General features: G+C 44.0%; 1 protein-coding gene across 1 annotated transcript; it reads left to right on the plus strand.

Moving 5' to 3' along the window:
- Window positions 1–220: 220 nt before the first annotated feature.
- On the plus strand, window positions 221–3,716 carry psma8 (proteasome 20S subunit alpha 8). The gene is made up of 7 exons (XM_034614588.1): window positions 221–428; window positions 1,286–1,412; window positions 1,923–2,047; window positions 2,198–2,320; window positions 2,411–2,530; window positions 3,101–3,163; window positions 3,248–3,716. Exons 1-7 carry the CDS (start codon window positions 327–329, stop codon window positions 3,341–3,343), a joined length of 756 nt encoding a protein of 251 aa, XP_034470479.1. The 5' UTR covers window positions 221–326; the 3' UTR covers window positions 3,344–3,716.
- Window positions 3,717–19,497: the final 15,781 nt, after the last annotated feature.

Here is a 19,497-nt window from a genome sequence, read left to right on the forward strand (position 1 = left end):
TTAAAGGCCAACATCTCACTTAATAAACCAGGTTAAAAAAAACTAAACCAGTGTTTAAATATTAATTGGAAAGCTTTTTTGTATTTTCTTTTGAAACTTTAAAACAAGTATTTATCTCGTAGAGCACTGACGCAATTTAACATATAACAACCCACAGAGATTTAACAACTTTCGTCTGGTTTCTTGGTATCGCCCGAGTTCAGAGGTCTCGCGCATGCGCAGTTTCCGGCACACTGCTTCACACTGAGCGGCTTGTTGCTAACTAGCTGAATCATTTTTGTGTCAGTCTCCCTCTTCTCGTTTGATTGTACGTGTCTTGCGGTGCAATGGCGGCACGATACGACAGAGCTATCACCGTCTTTTCTCCCGACGGCCATCTCTTCCAGGTGGAGTACGCACAAGAAGCCGTAAAAAAGGGCTCCACTGCGGTAAGTCCTTAAAATGAAACTAATGCTAACGTTAGCAAGCGGTTGTTAGCTTACCAGCCCAGCTAGCTAGCAGCAGGCACTCGTGTGTTAAGCTAGTTTCTTTATTTCTGACAATGTGTTACACTCAAGTGTTCTGATTTAAAACATATATAAATCTAACTGTAGTGCCAGTCTATTACTTTCACGTGAAATGTTTAAAACATTTAGAAGCTTGTGGAAATAAAGAGCAAGTTGCCATTAGCGAGCATTTTGTCGCTGTGTCACTCTCACAACAGTTTCAGTTTCAGTGTGTTCATGTCATCTAACGCCACAAACGATGTTACTGTTTAACTCGGTCAGCGAAGGTGCATTAACCTGTGTTAACTGTTTACAACATACTACACATTCTCAACAATACAAACATTTTAAAATGTGACGGAATCTTGTTTCCAATATTAGCTAATGTGATGCTCAGTAGATGCTATGCTGCATTAAAGTCAATGATAGGTCTGTTATCATCACTGAAGTTGCAGCTAACTCGGATACAAATAATCTCTGTAGTTGTATATCTTAGTCATTTTAACAGGAAGAATAAAATCAGATATTACATTCACGTCCATTGACGGGAGTACTTATCTCTTCACAGCAGATTTAAGGTGTAAACATCTTGGTCCTACTACTGTTATACATCACTGATAAACTGAAAGGAATCACTAAGGTTCTAGTAATCATGGGACGACCTCATAGAAACAAGGTTTCAGTCTCTATAAAGTCAGTTGATTTGAAATTCTCAGTATTTGCTGTTCACTACTTTATGATCTCTGCCTGTTGGATTGAACTACTCTGTGGTTAATCTTGATTCTTTTCTTTCTCTGCAGGTGGGAATCAGAGGTAAAGACATTGTTGTCCTCGGCGTTGAGAAGAAGTCTGTGGCAAAGTTGCAGGAAGAAAGGACTGTCCGCAAGATATGCGCCCTGGATGAGCATGTCTGCATGGCCTTTGCAGGTACCTCGACACAATCCGTTTTTAATAACTGAATAATACTTTCATTATAGCTGCTTTCAGACATGCGCTGGACTCCGCAGTTCCTCCGTGTGGTCTCCGGAGGAGATGCATAAACATGCTATAAACGTGATCTTGGCAGAAGAGTTAATACGTCACATCCTGCCTCTGCCTGATGCACCCGGCTGCTCCACATCCAGCCTGAATAATCGGAGGATTTGATGCTCTCGTGCAGAGAACCTCCCGCTGTGTTGTGCATGTGTGAAAGGCAAACTCTGGGTAACCTCTGTAGCCAATTTTCCAGATTTTACCCGTAGGTCATGTCTGAGAACATCTTATGCAACATCACAAAGTAGACCACACCTAGTATTTAGTCGTCACAGCTCAGTTTGATGTGACAGAGGACTCCAAAGACCAGTTGTCACTGTTGCCCTATTCAAGGACCTTTTTTGTCTTTCCTGTTGCATTTTCTTTGTATGGTTATAGCTATTTATTCTCTTTCAATATTTTAAGGTCTGACAGCAGATGCCCGTATTGTGATAAACAGAGCTCGGGTTGAGTGCCAGAGCCACAGGCTAACTGTTGAGGACCCAGTCACAGTGGAATACATCACACGCTACATAGCCACACTGAAACAGGTATTTGGCTTACTTAACATCAATGTGTTGTTTACTATTGATTTACCATAATGCAGAGGTAGGAGTCTGCTTTCATTCGGGGCAAACATTACTTTCTGCTTTTTTAAGAATGACTTGTAACATGAGTCTGTTTATCGGTCATATTTGTAGCGCTACACTCAAAGCAATGGCCGCAGGCCATTTGGCATCTCTGCGTTAATTGTTGGCTTTGACGACGATGGAACTCCCCGGCTGTATCAGACAGACCCATCCGGAACCTACCATGCCTGGAAGGTCAGTGAATTTGCTTTGTCATGTTACACCTGGACAATAGTCGGTATAAAACAGATTAATTATTGTTTTGTTTTTTTCTCGAAATATCAGGCAAACGCAATTGGCCGTAGCGCAAAAACTGTGAGGGAGTTCTTGGAGAAGAATTATACAGATGAAGCCATTGCTGGGGACAATGAGACGATCAAGTTGGCAATCAAAGCTTTGCTGGAGGTAAGTTCAAATTGAGTCTCTGCATTGTCATATTTTAATTTGCACAATTGCCATTAACTACATATGCTGATACTGAATAATTACTAAGCAGTTTTACAGTAGGATTACCCTACTTCCATACAAATACTTGATTCAAAGGCATTTTTCATGAGTCACAAAGAAATGACTGTGCTTTAGATATTGTCACTTCAGATGTAATAAAGTCTACCACAGCATGAATTTAATGCAGGCCGGAATTTGTCAGTCAGGAGCGACAGTCAGGTGTGAACCATCAAATGATCTGCAGTAATCGTTTACAATGTCAAACTTTGTTTAGCAAAACCTGCCGTTTAGTTTTAGTTTTGTTATGAAGCAAATCAAATAAATGCTGCTTTTCAATAAATGTTTTGCCTTGTACGTGTAATATTACAGTCTGTGATACTTTGTATAATGTGATGCTAATTAATTGATTTCAAAATTAAATAAAGGGGCATTATTACTATAGATATTATAGTGGAAATACTCACAGAAGTCAAGGACTGAATTTGCTGTGTTCAATTGCACTAAATACCCTCAAAACTGTGTCTCTAGGTTGTCCAGTCAGGAGGAAAGAATATTGAACTTGCTATCATCAGACGGAATCAGCCACTGAAGGTAAGTTGTTGCAAATTGTATCTTTCTATTTTCTTTACTACCTTGTTTTTTATCATTATATTAACACATTTTCTCTGTTTGCAGATTTTGGAATCCAAGGAAATTGAGACCCTGGTGGCAGAGATTGAGAAGGAGAAGGAGGAAGAGGCAGAGAAGAAGAAGCAGAAAAAATCCACCTGAAGCAGTTAACTTAACTTTTTCTTTGTTGCACTTGGATGACAATAGTATATTTGGGTTGCAAATATCTGTATGTTTTCAGAGGCTTTACTCTTATTGCTTTCGGTATAAAGTGTTGAATCATAACTTGAGATCTCCACCAGTTGCAAAGAATCAGTAGTTCCTATACTTCCAGCAAGTGAGTTGACTGATGTGTAGAAGCACATTCCCTGATCTCAAGTTAGGGTTTACATCTTTAAACTACACTTAATGGAGGCTTTTATATCATTCACCAAACAGCTGGGATGGTGATGAATCGCAAATGTAGAAATAAACCATTTGTAACATTCAGAACCATAAAAAAACTTGATTCTCAATAAAAGCCGACTTGTTTGTAGCTTGTTGTTTTAGTTATTTATAAAAGTAGTTACAAGAGGGTGTCTACTCACAAGACTTGAGTAATAATTGTCATTACTTGAGGTGCACTGACCGGTTTCTTCAAAATGAGAGTAGAGGGACTTATTGATTATCCTACTGCAAAGCAAGTACTGCGATAAAGATAACTACAGTTTAAAACGCCACCAGCGGCAGTGTGGTGTGTGGCTATAAACGGCAATGTTTTTCATTTATCAGCATTCCGTGGCACCGGCCTATAAATGGAGGAGAAAGGTAGCTCAGGTTGCTTTATAAAGAGCTCACCTCTCCCTCAGTCATTTAAAACAAATTAGCAATGAGTGAATGAAGTGTCTAATGGTGGCCCAACGAGACCCCCTTTTTGCCTCTCCCTTTTTTATTTCACCCTAAATTCGCTTATCAAGCAACCACTGCTCTGAATTCTCAACGACACAATTATGGCCGGCGGTGTGGTAGGGCTGCTTAATGGGATCCTGGCCTCAGACCCCAGTGGGAACTTTCAGTGACTTTAATCTGGAGCCCTTTGAAAAGTTGTGCCGTGCTGTGCTGAAGAGCCCCAGGGTTCCCTCTGACTCTCACCAAAGACATAATGGTGAATGGTAAAGTCCTTCATTTAGAGTCATCTCCCCAAGCCAGGATTTCCTGAGTGGGTGCCCTGGCTGCCTTGACTAGAGCAATTGCACTTTGTCTGCAATTTGTCTTGTTTGTGAGTCTTATATGTTGGTGTTTGGGCTGATGTCAGAGGATCAATTAAGCCTCTTAATATTATTTCCCATACATGACGTCATGGAATCCTAGGAGGGGAGCACAAAGAAAAAAGTGCGGTTTGCATGACTCACCATCAGCCCATTCAACCATGAACTAATTGCCACCCACGTATTTCAGATCAGAATCTGACGAGATGAAAATGTTGTCACTGTCCCTTCGTTTGTGCAGAGGTGTTAAACCCCCTGGATGACAAAACATCTAAAGGTAACCTTTCTTAAAGTTTGGTCTAAGTAATCCTGCAGCTACCGAGGTTATCTGATCCATCTTGTCAATACGGAGCAAGAGCAGCTTATTCTGCGTTGCCGCTAAGACTCCCAGGCATTTGAACTGCTTGTGGGAAGAGTTTTCTTTTTCTTTCTTTCTTTTATTTATTTATTTCCTCTCCTTTTTTTTTTGGCATTGTTGTTGCCCATAATCAGCGCTTCTGTGCCTCAGGACAAAGTCCATCTCTCTCATCACTGGCTGCTGCTCATCATTAATGCACAAAATAATGGCTTCACCAGAGGTCATCAACGGAGGAACGAGGCCCGAGGACATGTACTCTCCAAGCAAGAATGCACACTGCTGCGGGCTGTCGACTGAGTGCATTGTTTGTATGCACACACACGCATCTTGCAGGCCAATTGCACATACGCATAGCAAAGACTGTATTAATGTGAACACACAGCAGATTTTTTAAAACAGTGTCTGCATCTCTCTTTCTCTTGCTCTGTCAAGGCAAAGTGAGTTCTTGTGTTAATATAGAACAAATACATCCCTCATCCTCGCATCTGATTGAAGTTGTTGCATGTATCCAACATCTAACGGTGTGACCCTTCTCTAATGATATCCCTCACTTTCATCTCGAGCTGATTTTCCAAGTCACAGGCAGGTTTCACTTTGAGAATCTACATTTTTGTCATTCTGATGTGCCACCCTGTGGCCATATTTCAAAGCACGCCCCTCCTGGGATCTTTACATTTTTTCAGAGCAGAATGTCCTTAGGTACAAATAAGGCAACTGCTTCAAGGGTAGAAGCTCACAGACAGTTGTATCCTTGGGGAACTAAGGTTACATTAGTCCTCAGTCAAGACTGTCTCATTACTCACGGTGCTGTTGCCGTCTTCGCCAGCAGAGTGCAGTGTTGCATAAAAGCAGCCTCTCTCCATCATATCTCTTACACTTTCATCTCACTTTTTGTCCTACAGATTGGCAGCAAGACTCCTCCAGCCTAACAGTGAGCACAATCTACGGGCTGCTGACATGTTTTAGTCTCTGTACTTGTAACGCGCGGCCACAAAGGCTCCGAACAACTGAATCCACGAAGGGGGAGTTGTTTTTGCTTAAAATTGTCAGATGAAAAAGCAACATTGCTCGTGTCCTGGAGCGATGGCCAAGCTGTCAGAGTGTGTTGGGTCATAAAAGGCTATGTTCTCAACACTGTCCCTTTTCTGCTTGTCACATGTTGACAGTTACACACACACACTATTTGTGTATAGTAGATCAGCCCGCCTGCACCAAGTGTCCTTCAGGGCTCTGCAGTGTGGGGTAAAGTTTTCAGCATATTGGTGTGCAGGCTTACATATCCATAAGCGATCAAAAATATGTTCCCTTTTAATGTTCTCCTTTTACTTCTAGCTCCAGGGATACATTTAGAATATCATTCTATTATCTCATATCACACATCTCATCTTCTCTGTCCTTAAATCTCTTCCCTCTCTCCCTCGCTCTTCCACACAACTCGCAGCAAATCTTGATTTTCAACTGTTTTCTTCTTGAACCCAGCCTCTGCTCTTATCGCCATTGCACAGAGCGTCGTACACAGCTGAGTAACAGATACCGCCATCAGCTTTTGGTTGCCGTTTACCTTTGTCTCCTCTGGAATACTAACAGTTTGTATGGAGAGACTAAAGGCATGGTTTAGAGTTACCCCTCGAGAGTCACCTGTCAGGGGGGGTTTGTCTCACAAAAGAATACAAGTGCGTCCTCCTCTAATTGAAAGTAGACACCACTGGGCCAGATAGAGGGAAGGAGGAACGGGGAGAACAGGAGAGACGAGGAAGGCGAGAGCAAGATGAGGGGGAGAGGCGAAAAGGAGCAAACAGAGCTAAAATAAACAATTCCCAGGATGCTGCGGGGCAAGAGCAAATGGCCCCGGGGTGCCGTGGCCTCGCAGGGCCGTGGCAGAAGCCAGTCACACACATCACATAGCATTACTTGGGATGGGGTTACAGGAAAATGTCAGCCGACGCATAAGGAGGAACCATCGGCCCATAGGATAATTCGATTGCCTGAGGGAGGTGCAATCTTGCATTCCCACGATTCCTCTCTTTCCACCCACACCCTCTTTTCATTGTATTTTTGAATCCATTTTTCTTTCTCATTTATTTAATGTTTTCAATTCTGTTGTTTGCTCTGCTAGCCACGTATATTTACGCACGTGCTGTAGTTTTTGTAAATGGAGGCTACTGTGCCCCTGCAATGGGTTGTTACAGTTCATTTTCCATGTAGTTTCCTCGTCTACCCCCATGGGAATGTTGATCTTTGTCAAAAATATCTCCCCACTTGTCCTCAATGCACTCTCACAGCATTATGGGATGCATGCATCACTGCTTGAAGAGCAAAAAAATCATGTTCCTTCCAGTCTTTCTCCTGTGGCGGACGTGGTCAAGATGCCATTATTTAGAAATATGAAATGACTCACTACGCGTTGTACGTCTAAAGCAGATGTGTATGTTTTTAAATCTTATATTGTTCTTTATCCACCTTGCTGTATGCCTCTTAAAGCATTGATTGTGGCGCTCGTTGCAGCAGCTGCACATATGCGTGTGCATTAGACAAAGACCGAGAGAAAAGATGGAGAGAGCAAAAGAAAAAAGAGACAGCGTTAGAGTTCAGCATGGATATCTGAGTGCGTCTGACAGAGAGGACAGCCCTGGAGGCAGGTCCCAGCCCTTCAGCACCGAAAATGACACATGACTGCTTTGACTTTTGTCATCCCCTGTCTCCCTCCGCCCCCAAAACCAAGCCTCCAACAAACACTGAGGCGAGCACAGATACACACACTCAAAGACACACACAGTCACACACTGTATACTGCTTAGATTACATTATCTTTATCCCCGGGACATGAGCCCTCCTTGTTGGATGACATTTGGGCTTGTGCAGCACTAAGGTTACCTTTCTTTGCCCCTGAGTTAGAGATGCCTGTCTGCAGCATGCATTTGAAATGAAGGATGGGGAAAAAATCAGATGAGAAAGATTTCCAAAAGCACTTTGATCAGAGGCATCAACAGTCACGCACAAACTTGTTAAGCAGTATGTAAATTTGGGCTGATACTGAATAAAGTTGCCAGAATGGCATGAATCCATTGTGCTGCGATGATCAAAATAAAAGAGGGCTTCATACGCTGGAGGGCAAGAAAGTCACAGACATGAAGGTTTTTTTCCCTTCCTCTTTTTTTCTACAAAGGGGCTGATGGGATGCAGAGAGGAGAGAAGGAGGGGAGGGAAATGAAAGATAGGGGAAAGCCTGGAAGGATCTCAATCTAAATTAGCCGAGTAGAAGGAAGACTGTGCTGAATGAGACATATAATTAAAACCAAAGTGATGAAAACATCAGCACTCATTCAGTCACTCGCCGGATGAATTTCTGAAATTGCTACTTGGATGATGTGAAGATGTTTCAAAGCTGAAGGTAAACCAAGCCTTTTGTTAACAGGGCGCAATTCTGCCATGAACTCTTTTCCTGGGCTCTTTCTCTCCCCAGCTCTCTCCGTCCGCCTCCTCTCCCTGTGTTTTCAGCCGTGCCTCGTTCCCGCTCTCTCTCTCCATCTGACACCCTGAGATGAATAGATGCTGTCACAGAGACTCTTGTAGCCTGTCAGCTTTTAAACAAACAGTTAGCACAGGGATCACTTTCACAGGAGATCTCCCCGTGTGAGGTGAGGTTATCAGCCGCAGCTTGTTGTGTCCTGTCCAATGTGGGTGGACCCGCCCTGTGATTCAACTGAGAAACATGACTTCACACATGTGCCGGTCTCATGGCTCATCCTGCAGCACTGCACATTCAAACCCACCGCTGCACTGAGTCATTGAATTCATAAGTTTCTATTGGTAGTTTAGCGGCATTGTCCTGCATTTCGTCAACTATGCTGGAAATTGTGTTTATTCTGGCACGCCGCGTCTGTTACAAAATGTCTCTGGCAGTTGGAGGAAGCATTCGAACTAAGGGCCCTTTCCCTCCCTCCAGTATAGTGTACCTCCAGTAAATCTGTCCTCCGCCCAACAAATGTCCCTGCACTAAAAAGGCCCCCTCAAAAAAAGAAAGAAACAAGCCCGACGTTTGTGAGAGAGGGAAAAAAAAACCCTCAACCCCCTCAGGTGTGTTCCCTCTCACTCTTCCTCCCTGCACCTGCACAGAGTCTCTCAAGTCCTCCGTGTGTCTCTCCACACAATGGAGACAGTGCACAGCCTCTGGCGCCTCTCTCCAGCTGAGAGCCACCTCTCTCCAGAGGACAGAAGAGGAAAACTGCCAGCACTAACAACTGATCCTGGCAGATAAAGGAGCAGATAGGCGATACAGAGTGGTGCCTTGGACAATACTCGCCTCGCCCTCAGTGCTGCTGCTTCGAGCTTCGAGACAATGATGGTGACGAAGACAAAATGTTGCCGAGGATGTGGAGGTCAAAGTGACCGAACATAGGTACATATTTAATACAGTTTGTCCACAACATGTTGTCACTTTAAAATTATATGATTGTTACTGCACAGGGTCTGGAAAACCTGTTCACATTCATGGGGTAATGGTTTCGTCTGCGTTATTTCTTGTTTGTTTGTTTACAGGATTACACAAAATGACTTTTACACCTACCAGCTTGTATTAGAGATGTCGCCACCTACAGGCAAATAAATATATACAGTTTCAACACTTGCACCACCTACAGTCAGTGAGAGTTACAGCTTCCCCCTATTTTATATGCGGCTGCTATTATACTACCTTTCTTTTCCACTTATTACCTCAGCCAAGGATGTTGTGCTTTCACCGTGACACTTCTTCGTTTTGTTTGTTGGTATGTTTGTTTGTTTGTTAGCAAGATTTCACATAAATTAAAAGACGTTTTACCATGAAACTTGGTGGAAAGCTGCGGTACGGCTCACCCACAAAACTTAGGTGTGGATCTGGATGAGGGGGCGAATCCAGGGAATAAATCACTTTCTTTGACATATATGTCATATTCAACATTCTCATTGAGAGAATAATTCATGGATCATAATGAAAAATATCTGGCATGTTAATGGGACTGACATTCATGAGTTTGTGCCATTTGGTGCAGATCCAAATACAATTCCATAACTAGTGAATTTAATTTGTAGGAGACTGTTGGGCCTTGGTGGAGGTATGCACTTTACTGTCGGCCATTCTAGTACAATTTGTGAACACCTCACCATCAACAGTGTCAGCTCAACCGCAAACACAGGGCTCTTCTGGTCTTTTTTTTAATATGCTGTAATGTGGTAGTGCCAGGACGGATGACCCAGCACCAGATCAGTGTACCACTCACGCTCCTGAGGGCAGCTGACTGCAGCAGCAGTTAGGCGAGACGGCCGTCGCAGGTCGCCTAGGCCACAGCTGGGAACCCCCGGGCCAAAGCGTTGACCTGATGTGATTAAGCGTACATCCAGCTGCAACCGAGCGATATTACGTGGAAATAGTGATACACCTGGAGAATTTATTTACCAATGTAAATCTTCCTGTTGGATCATAATCCAGAAAAGGGACATTTATGGGATCGTTTTCTCTCCTGCTATTTCTCCCCGATCCAGTCCAGTGTGTGTGGTCTATAAGAGCCAAGCTCCCGGTATTTGTCCTGAGAAAGACCTTGATAGGAATGGGGTCTGGAGTGAGAGTGCTTATTTTATTCTCTTCCATGCCGCCGCAGGCTATGGCTGTGTTAATGCAATGGCAGGGATCTTTGAAGTTGTGACTTTATGAGACAAAAGCTAATTTCCTTTCCTTTGTTCATTATCGAGAGAGACTTCCAGCCGGGCGGAAAGCATGCTGTGCTAATTATTCCATTCATGAGTCGTCTCTAAAGTATGTAATGGATTTCACTGGGCTTTTCACAGGTAAGCAGGGTGATATGTCGTATACACTTCTGTCAACACGCTGGTTTACAGCGATTATACCTTTTAAATGTCTTTAATTCTCACTGGATAACGATGAGCGAATTGTCACATGTTCAAACACCTGCTCTAAGCACAATCCGATGAGACGAACAGAGCACAACTGTAACTTTAGGTTGCCAGGTTGCAAGTTGGTTGTAAGTAAAACTCCAAATTAGGGCTGATGCACAGCCGCACTTTCCGCGGCGTTTCAACAAAATGCAGATTTATACGACCAGAACCACTTTGCAACTCATTAAGATCTGAACCCAATTTCGCAAATGAGTTTCGGAGTTTGCGGGGCCAAGTTTCGGCATGTGACATAATGGGATTTCCATCTTTACCCGAAACGCAACTTGGCAGAGCATGAAGGGAAATGCAACATTTCACTTTCCATCTTCCCCTCATACCAGGATGCCACCCACAACACCTGAGCACTCCCAAATGAGCGTGAGATGTGTGTGTGTGTGTGTGTGTGTGTGTGTGTGTGTGTGTGTGTGTGTGTGTGTGTGTGTGTGTGTGTGTGTCCCTCCACGGATGTACGATGTTTATCCTGCCGCTCAGAGTCAGATCAGAGAACAAAAACGGTGATACAAGTAAAGCCATATACCTCCTCCACTGCTGCCTGACACCCCTCCTCCTCCTCCTCCTCCTCCACCACCTCCACCTCCTCCACCTCCTCCTCTCTCCCCTGCTTTGTTTGTGCTCATTTCATTCCGTGTGCAGCCTCCTGGCAGGCAGGTCAAGGTTTACCCTCGCACCACACACCATTTCCCTCACACGCCGCCTGGGGGAGGAACACTGGAGGCCTGAGGCAAGGGCAAGCCCAAACAGCTCACACAACATTGCCGCCATCACCACCTCTAACCATACGAAAATACTGAGCTCAGAATCACACTGCCGGATCTCTATCTTTCTCCCTTTTTTTCTTTCTTTCTTGCACCAATTATGTCTTTTCATTCTTCTTTCTTTCTTTCTTTCTTTCTTTCCTCCTTCCTATCTTTTTGTACATTATTGATTTCTGTCAGTAGTAAGGTATATGTCTATAAACCCACAGATTTAATAGAGTGACAATAGAAAGATACTCATTTGTTCCCCCGTAGTGTAAGTGTTCATTTTGAGAGTCTGATACTAACCCTGGCTAGAAGCTAGTGCTGGATTTTTAGCTGTAAATGGAAAACGCCTGTGGGCTTTTCATTTTCTGGGCCCAGACGTTCCCTTCATGGTGTCGGAGCCCTTGTGTTCACAGAGTTCATGTTTTGCTGCAGGGCTTTTTTTTATTTTGTTTTATCTCATAGCTTAGACTAGCAGGGCTTTAACTCCCAGAGGACTCCTGCGTAGCAACAGCAGAGATCAACAAAGTAAGTTTGTTTATGTTGGCGGTGTCCGCATGTTGTCGACTTATACATTTCTCAGTCTCCATTTCCTGCCTCTCCTTGCCCCAGGGGAAAGGAGCCCTCTAATTGGATCTTGTTCTAATTGAGCCTAATACTGGAGCTAACCGGAGTTGGGCCCTGTGGCTAATGAAGAGCTGAATCAAAACTAAGCACTAAAACTTTGACTGTGTGTGTATGTCTGTGTGTGTGTGTGTGTGTGTGTGTGTATGTGCATGCTTGCGTTTTTGGTTCACGCTCTGTGATGAATGCAGCACTACTCATTTTGCTTTGGTCTTTGATTTTTGACTTGTATCCTGCAAAGCGAATCCTTCGCTCGAGACGTGGAACACATGTTTGTGAGCAACACATTTGTCATCATTTGTCTCTCCTTTTTTTTAAAATTGTGAATCACAGAATTATAATTGCATGTATCTCTCTCTCAAGCTGACGTGTGCTGTTTGCTGAATGCTGACAGCATACTCCTGATTCTCCACAAGAGAGAGCTGTTCAGGTGACACTTGCATCACCTACAGCCATTGAGTGTTCCAGCTTTACCATTTGCCTTGGTTTTGTAGTTTGTTGGTTTGTAAACAGGATTACGATAAAACCACCGGACAGATGGCCATGAAACTTGGTGGAAGGATGTGGTATAGGTCATGAAGAAGCAATTCAATTTTGGTAAATCTATGAGTGTGTGAAATTGGTTGCAGCTCGATTTAATTTAAAGGGACTATTGGGCCTTGGTGGAAGTACATGCTCTACGCAGTGCCATTCTAGTTTGCTAAAATAAATAAATTAGTCAAAATATAACAATGTGTCCTGCCAACCTTTAATGGCTGTCAAATTCTCGAAGAATATTCAAATAGAAAGATAATTTATGTGTGGCTATAAAACACCACATGTTGGCTTTAAAGGATTTTGTTAATTAATCTTTCATTTATTTCCCCCTCTATTAATTAGGCTTAGCATTATAATTTTCCGGACACACATTAACCTCAAACACTCACACATACATTATAATCACACACAAACAGCACAATAGGTGTATATAATAAAATGAATAGTGCTAACTGTCATTAACGTTATAGTTACAGTTGTGCTTTTCCTACTCTGACAAGTCAAAAAAAGAGCCTGTGGTGCACATCATCTACAGCCTCAGGTTAAAAAGTGCTGTTTGTTTTCCTGCTGATAGGTGGCACAGGTTGGGCCGGCACTGCAGGTCTGACACTGTTGTCGTCGCAGCAGCAGCTTTGGAGCTGGATTACATCGTCTGGTCCCGTGTTTCTGGTGCTTTGGAATCAATGCCACTTTGTGACCTTGTTCATTAACTCACCACAACATCGGACAGTGTAGTTGATGAAATCCCATTTTCAGCGGATTGATTTTTTTTCTTCTTTCTCTTACTCTTTTCTCGGCTGACACAAATGCCAATCCACTGGATATAAAATTAAACAAACCAAGCACAAGGCAGAGTTTCAACTGTGGCGTAGGCAACAGAGAAATGGAAATGAATGACGCAGGTTTGCTGCTAGAGGGCAGGAAAATAAATGATTTAGATCTTGCCTCCAGCAGATAATACTTTTAAAAAATAGTTTTACCTATCTGCAAACTATCTTACCTCTGTACATAAGAATAGAAACATATATGCTCTGCTTGAAGTATAAAATAGTCACTGTACATGTGTCCACATTGTGTTATTTACTTATAAGGTTTTAACTTAGTTGTTAAGTCTTACCTGAAAACAAGATGGTTCATCTCCCCTCTCTAAAGGTGCATGGGCCTTGAAAGCATCACATACAGTATTAAGTCCACAGTTTCCTCTGTATGAGCAGTTTTGTTTTACCAGGGTCAGTACACACACACACACACACACACACACACACACACACACACACACACACACACACACACACACACACACACACACACACACACACACACACACACACACACACACACATTGTACAAACGGACAAAAGGAGTATATCCCCAATCCACACATTTTATCAATGAAACATTTTAGCAGAAGTAAAAACTATATTAAATTTGTCGGTTTTTCTTGGTACAACATAAATAGTTCATAGCCTGTGCAGAATTTGGCACATACATGCAGCCTAACTACATATGGCTCAACAAAATCTTACTTTTTAATTATATAGCTACTTAGCTGTCTTATGTGAAGTTCATTTTACGCCTTCTCTGCATGGATCTCCGAGGTTATTTTAAGGAATATTAACTGGCAAGAGATGTGTGAGCTCCAGGTGCTGCTGCGGTGAAGCTGTTAGCCAGTTGATACTGGTAAGAAATATACATGGAAATAAAGTACAGCCTGTACTTTGAACACACAATTCAACTTTCTGTTTTACACAGCCTCTCTTCTCTGCTTTAAAAGAATATTGTATATGTTGATGATCGCTGCCATAACATAGCTGTGGTGAAGCGTTCAGTTGGCCACATATGCTTCAAATCCATTCCCTCGGCTTTGTACTGTACAAACTGCCGTTTGGAAGCTGCCGTTATTCAATCTTGATCTCCAGATTGTGATGTCTTTCCAAGCGGTTTGCTGTAGTTTGAGGCCTGTGAGGCACAAACTAATGCTGCACAGTGTTGGTGACTACCACCAGAGGGAGGGAGGGGGGGTTAGGTGGAGACACAGCACTCCAGGTGGGCCAAGTTGCAACCCCCCTCGGGCACTCTGCCATGCCTCGAGAAGGAGGGGGCCACAGTAAATGGTTCCAGAGCAAATATAGCCTCCCAAACCTCCAGCCTCGAGGATGAAGCCCAAAGGCCAATGTGAAGATTGGAAACAGATGAAAGAAAGAAACTTAGGTGGGGCTGGCTGGTTGGTCTTATGAAAGCCAGCTGCATGAGAGCAGTTTTCTTTGGAGCGTAAGAAATATATTTGTTAAAAGGCTCAATGGGCAAAAGCTTCCTATTGTGCATGGGCACGTGGACATGTGTGGACGTGATACATGTGTGTGGATCATGTGCTCGTACTCATTCAAGAGTGGGATTGCATTGGTGGAGTAGCCCTGGAGCTCTTGTCTTGTTTGTTGACAGTATTAAACAAATGGTCAGAAAGCACATTACTCAGAGGGGAATGAAGTGAAACCCTGTGCGCATGTTTGGTTATATATATATATATGTGTGTGTGTGTGTGTGTGTGTGTGTGTGTGTGTGTGTGTGTGTGTGTGTGTGTGTGTGTGCGCGCGCGCGCGCGTGTGCGTGCGTGTGCGTGCGTGTGCGTGTGCACGGCCCCTCCCTGGCCCTGCAGGTTTCTCTGGGGTTTCTTGTCACCCTGTGTCTTGGAGGTGAGAGGGCGGGTGATAATTGAACACTCCCTGGCACTTTTAACAAATGTATTGAAAGGAAGAATCGAAAAACCTGTTAATGAGATTTCCCTCCCCAGGCAGCGCTCAGGGTGATTATTCTTATAATTTTCTTAATCTAATGAGTTACTCAAAGTTTATTTCCAGATGAATTTTCCCACTCACCCTATAGGGCTCCTGTTTTATTAGCCCCTGCTCTTTGGAAGCGCACAAACTTTATTAATAATCAGTTTTGGAGGAGGACCCTGTTGAGACTGGAGCAGTCAAAATCTTTGAAACTTAACAAATGGTCAGATGGGCGCTCATGGAACACAGTGTGTGTGCTGGGACGGCACTGGCCCTGTACCAAGGTGCACATCTGTACTTGGGTTTGTTTACCTCACAAGATGGCTCCTGGCTCCGGGAATGGACCATGAAAATGGCTGCTCTCTTGAGCCTGCAGCACTCTATATAGATTGGAGTTTTTCATGTGGCAGTTAGGCTGCTGGGATATACACCCCAGGGGATGTTCTCTCATTAAGGACAGTGGCTCTGGGCACTTTTGCACTGGTTCCTGTGGCCACTGACCTCCTTTTCACCCGTGGGCTCGCAGCCATACCGCAGCTCTGATTCTCGCTCTCCCTGTCACTCCCGACAAAGCCCTGGGGTGGTCACATGACTCGTGTGACTTCTGACCTGCCTGGCTTCCTCCAACCCCTCCCCTCCTGTCGGCGAGCCGTTTAGAATGATCACAGACAGCGTAAGGGTCACATGTGCCCCCCCAAAATGGCGCGTGTGTCCTAGGGCTTTTGAGGGAAGAATTCTCCAAGTTGACAGTGTCAAAACATCATGTCAGAAACGGCCAACCGCATGTGTCATCTTAAAGCAGTACAGCTGCAATATTATTCATGTGGAAAAAGTTTGAGCAATAGTAGTTTGAGTAAAAACTAAGTAAGCCATCCATCATTTGTACTCTGCTTACTGAGAGCAAATTCAGTGATAGAAGGCACCTGTCTGCTCGGACCTTTACCCTGAGTTCAAGCAAATGCTGGAGTCGTGCTGCTTGAATGGACACAAGCAGGATAATAACATTGCTTCGTCACTGTCCTCCCTGAGCCATTTCTGCAGCCATTTCCTCCATGTTGTGGTTCATTTTTAGCCACAAGACAAACTAGCTTGTGAGGAGCACCTAAAGGTGATCTAAGATCCTGTCGACGGTACTTAATCATTGATCAAAACACATTACTGTGGACTTGAGGCATTGTAGCTCTGTGCCTAAAGTGCACAAAAAAATATCAATAAAAATCCCCCTGATCTTTTTTTAATTAAAGGCGAAAAAGCCCGATGCTCCCAGTTGTTGCAGTTGAATGGAGACTTTAAACCAATCTCATTTTCATTGTCCATTTTATGACAAAGAAAATGACAAGCAAACACACATAACCAGCATTAGTGCATGAATGACATGACTTTAAGAGGTATAGGCTGTGGGGTTGGCCCTGCTTAGCTGATTGGTGGATTGAGATATCAGACCAGTTCTCATCAGCACCACCCATACTTATACCTGCAGGCAAAACAATTTTGTCCTCCACTAGTAAGCAATTAGATTATATTCAAACACACATACACACACACACACAAAGCCTCCACAAACTGTATTCCCCTATGCAGCATTCTGCCTTCCTCAGTATGACACTTGCTTCCTCCATATGTGTGAGTTTGTGTTAACACAAGGATGCGAGCCATCTCACACACACATCGATACACACACACGCACGCACACACACACACACCCTGTAGGTATAAGGTTCCAGTTGGTATATCTCTGTCTCTAAGCCCCAGTTTGATGCCCTAGACCCATGGTATCCAACCCCCACTCTTTCTGCATCCCCTCAGGCTTGTGTGTGTGTGCGTGTGTGTGTGTGTGTGTGTGTGTGTAAGATGGATCCTGAACCAAGAGGGCATTGTTTCTCTCCACTGGGGTTTCATAATTGAACATTCACATTCATGCACTCATTCAAACGGAGACTAAAAGTAGAAGTGAAGCACGTAACCATGTTCCACACTTGAATTATCCGTGGCAAAGCCGACACTCAAGATTAAACTCCAGATTGCAGGCGTGAGGTGTCGCACACTGCTCCCACAATGGTGTGCACATTTTGGTGGCTGCACATGCAGCAGATAATTACACGTGGACCGACTGTAGGATTTCCACGGGAGGTGCAAAATCCAGTCCGCCTGCATCAAGTTGTGTATTTCTTAGGCACATGTGTGAGTGAAGCAGGGAGGAGAAAAGAGAGCGGGCAGCAGGGACAAACCCGTCAGCCACTCAGATCACATCAGGTCTGTCGGGACACATTGAAGCACAGCGAGCCTGATGGGATATGCCCCCCAGGGGTGCGAAGCAGGCCAGATGACATACAGACACAGGGGCGGGCAGAGAAGGAAGAAAGAATAGAGGATGGCACATCCTGCCTTTAATGCACAATATGTTCCAATAACATGCACGCAATTATAAATGTTAACCCTGACTACATTATGTACTAATTATACAGTTACACCATACCACCACAGACATGCACTTACATACACTCACTTATACAGAAGCAGGCAGGCAAGCACACACATGCCCCTCTCTCCCCCCAACAGACACTCGCACATTACACGTACATGCATGCATGCACGGTGATATCGCCATAAACATGTAGCCTGGATCTCACACCAGATAACCTACATCTTAAACAACATAGGACATATGCTAATGTGAAACGTGAAGGCATGATGTTTATGAGCTGCGCCTGATGCATATGCCTCTGCGTGTGGGTAAATGCACAGACACGCTTGGGTACATATGTCCGCAGGGGCAAAACGGGAAACAGACACTTCTCTTCATGCCTGTTCTTTAATTGGGGCATTTATTGTTTTTTTGGTGGTGTTTACTTCATTAAATTACGGCACATTTCAAAAAATGCAGCATGTTTCAAGGTTTATATAAGCAAAATTATGCTCTCAGCCATTAAGTTGCAAATTAACATATCTTTATGACTGTGGGATATGCCAGTTGAAGATGCTTTCACATTTTCACACTAATCAACTTGACTTTAACATGTTGGATTTCAGTTTGATTTGCTTTCATCGCAAATATTGTTTCCCCCCTCGGCAGTTGAGCGCCTGCACGTGTATTCCAGTGGATCTGTGTTGGTGTATGCAAGTGTGTGTGTGTGTGTGTGTGTGTGTGTGTGTGTGTGTGTGTGTGTGTGTGTGTGCGCGCGCACTTGTGTTCTTCTGTTAGTGGTCCACGGCACCGTCATGTCAGCCCAAACTGCTTCCTTTCTTAGGAAATCAGAAGATGTGTGTGCAGGGAGGGGGTGTCGCAAGGACAAAATGAACTAATGTTGAATATTCCGTATTGGTTTTACTGTAATTCTTTTCTAATTCTTAGTTTATTCAATTTCATCTCCTTGAGGCTGGTAGGTATGGAAATGAGGTCTGTTCTTTTTTTTCCTTTTCTTTTCTCTTTTTTTTTTTTCGCCTGTGTAAATTGCAGCTATCACCTCAAGCCTTTTGAACAAGATTACCCAGATGGCCTTGCGTGGTGTGCCTGAAGTTTTATTTTCCTCCTTTGCCTGCTTTTCCACCATTACTGCAGGGGAGAGGAGAGGGAGCTGGGAAGCCTCCTGAAGGCTCTGGGCAAGGCCACGAGGCAGCAGCTGTGGCAAAGAGAGATCTGGGGGACGAAGGAGAAGAAGAAGGAGAGCAAGTTGGGGAGGGAGCGCTGGGGGGGTGGATGAGGCTGGTGCAGGGGGCATTGTTGTGTGCATGTTTGTGTGAAGGGAGGAGGGGGGGGGGGGCGACTAAAATCTAAAGCTGAGAACACCAGCCATTATGAGCACTACCCCCTACCTGGCTTGGCTGTCAAGGGGACCGGAATAACCCTTGGAGTACTCAAAGAGGGGTCTGGTGGAGTGGGTATGTTCTGGATGGGAACGAGAAGAACTTTGTGGAGGGGGGGTGCGTACAGGAACATGTGTTTTGTGTAAGGTGTTGTTTGTAGATACAGCGAAGCGGATCCCAGTGCAAACATGGCATTACCACATCAGCAGTCACATTAGCAATGCATACAACTCAAACAGCCAGAATCCCCCCCCCCTAAACGCCAGGATTTGGTGAA

Source organism: Hippoglossus hippoglossus, chromosome 17, assembly GCF_009819705.1.
Source record: "Hippoglossus hippoglossus isolate fHipHip1 chromosome 17, fHipHip1.pri, whole genome shotgun sequence".
NCBI classification, from domain to species: Eukaryota; Metazoa; Chordata; class Actinopteri; order Pleuronectiformes; family Pleuronectidae; genus Hippoglossus; species Hippoglossus hippoglossus.

Excerpts from the sequence above, each read along its gene's own strand:
- psma8 (XM_034614588.1), top strand. The coding sequence starts at position 327 with ATGGCGGCACGATACGACAGAGCTATCACCGTCTTTTCTCCCGACGGC. Across the intron at positions 2,048-2,197 it reads ACATAGCCACACTGAAACAG|CGCTACACTCAAAGCAATGG; the intron begins GTATTTGGCTTA and ends TCATATTTGTAG. Across the intron at positions 3,164-3,247 it reads GACGGAATCAGCCACTGAAG|ATTTTGGAATCCAAGGAAAT; the intron begins GTAAGTTGTTGC and ends CTCTGTTTGCAG.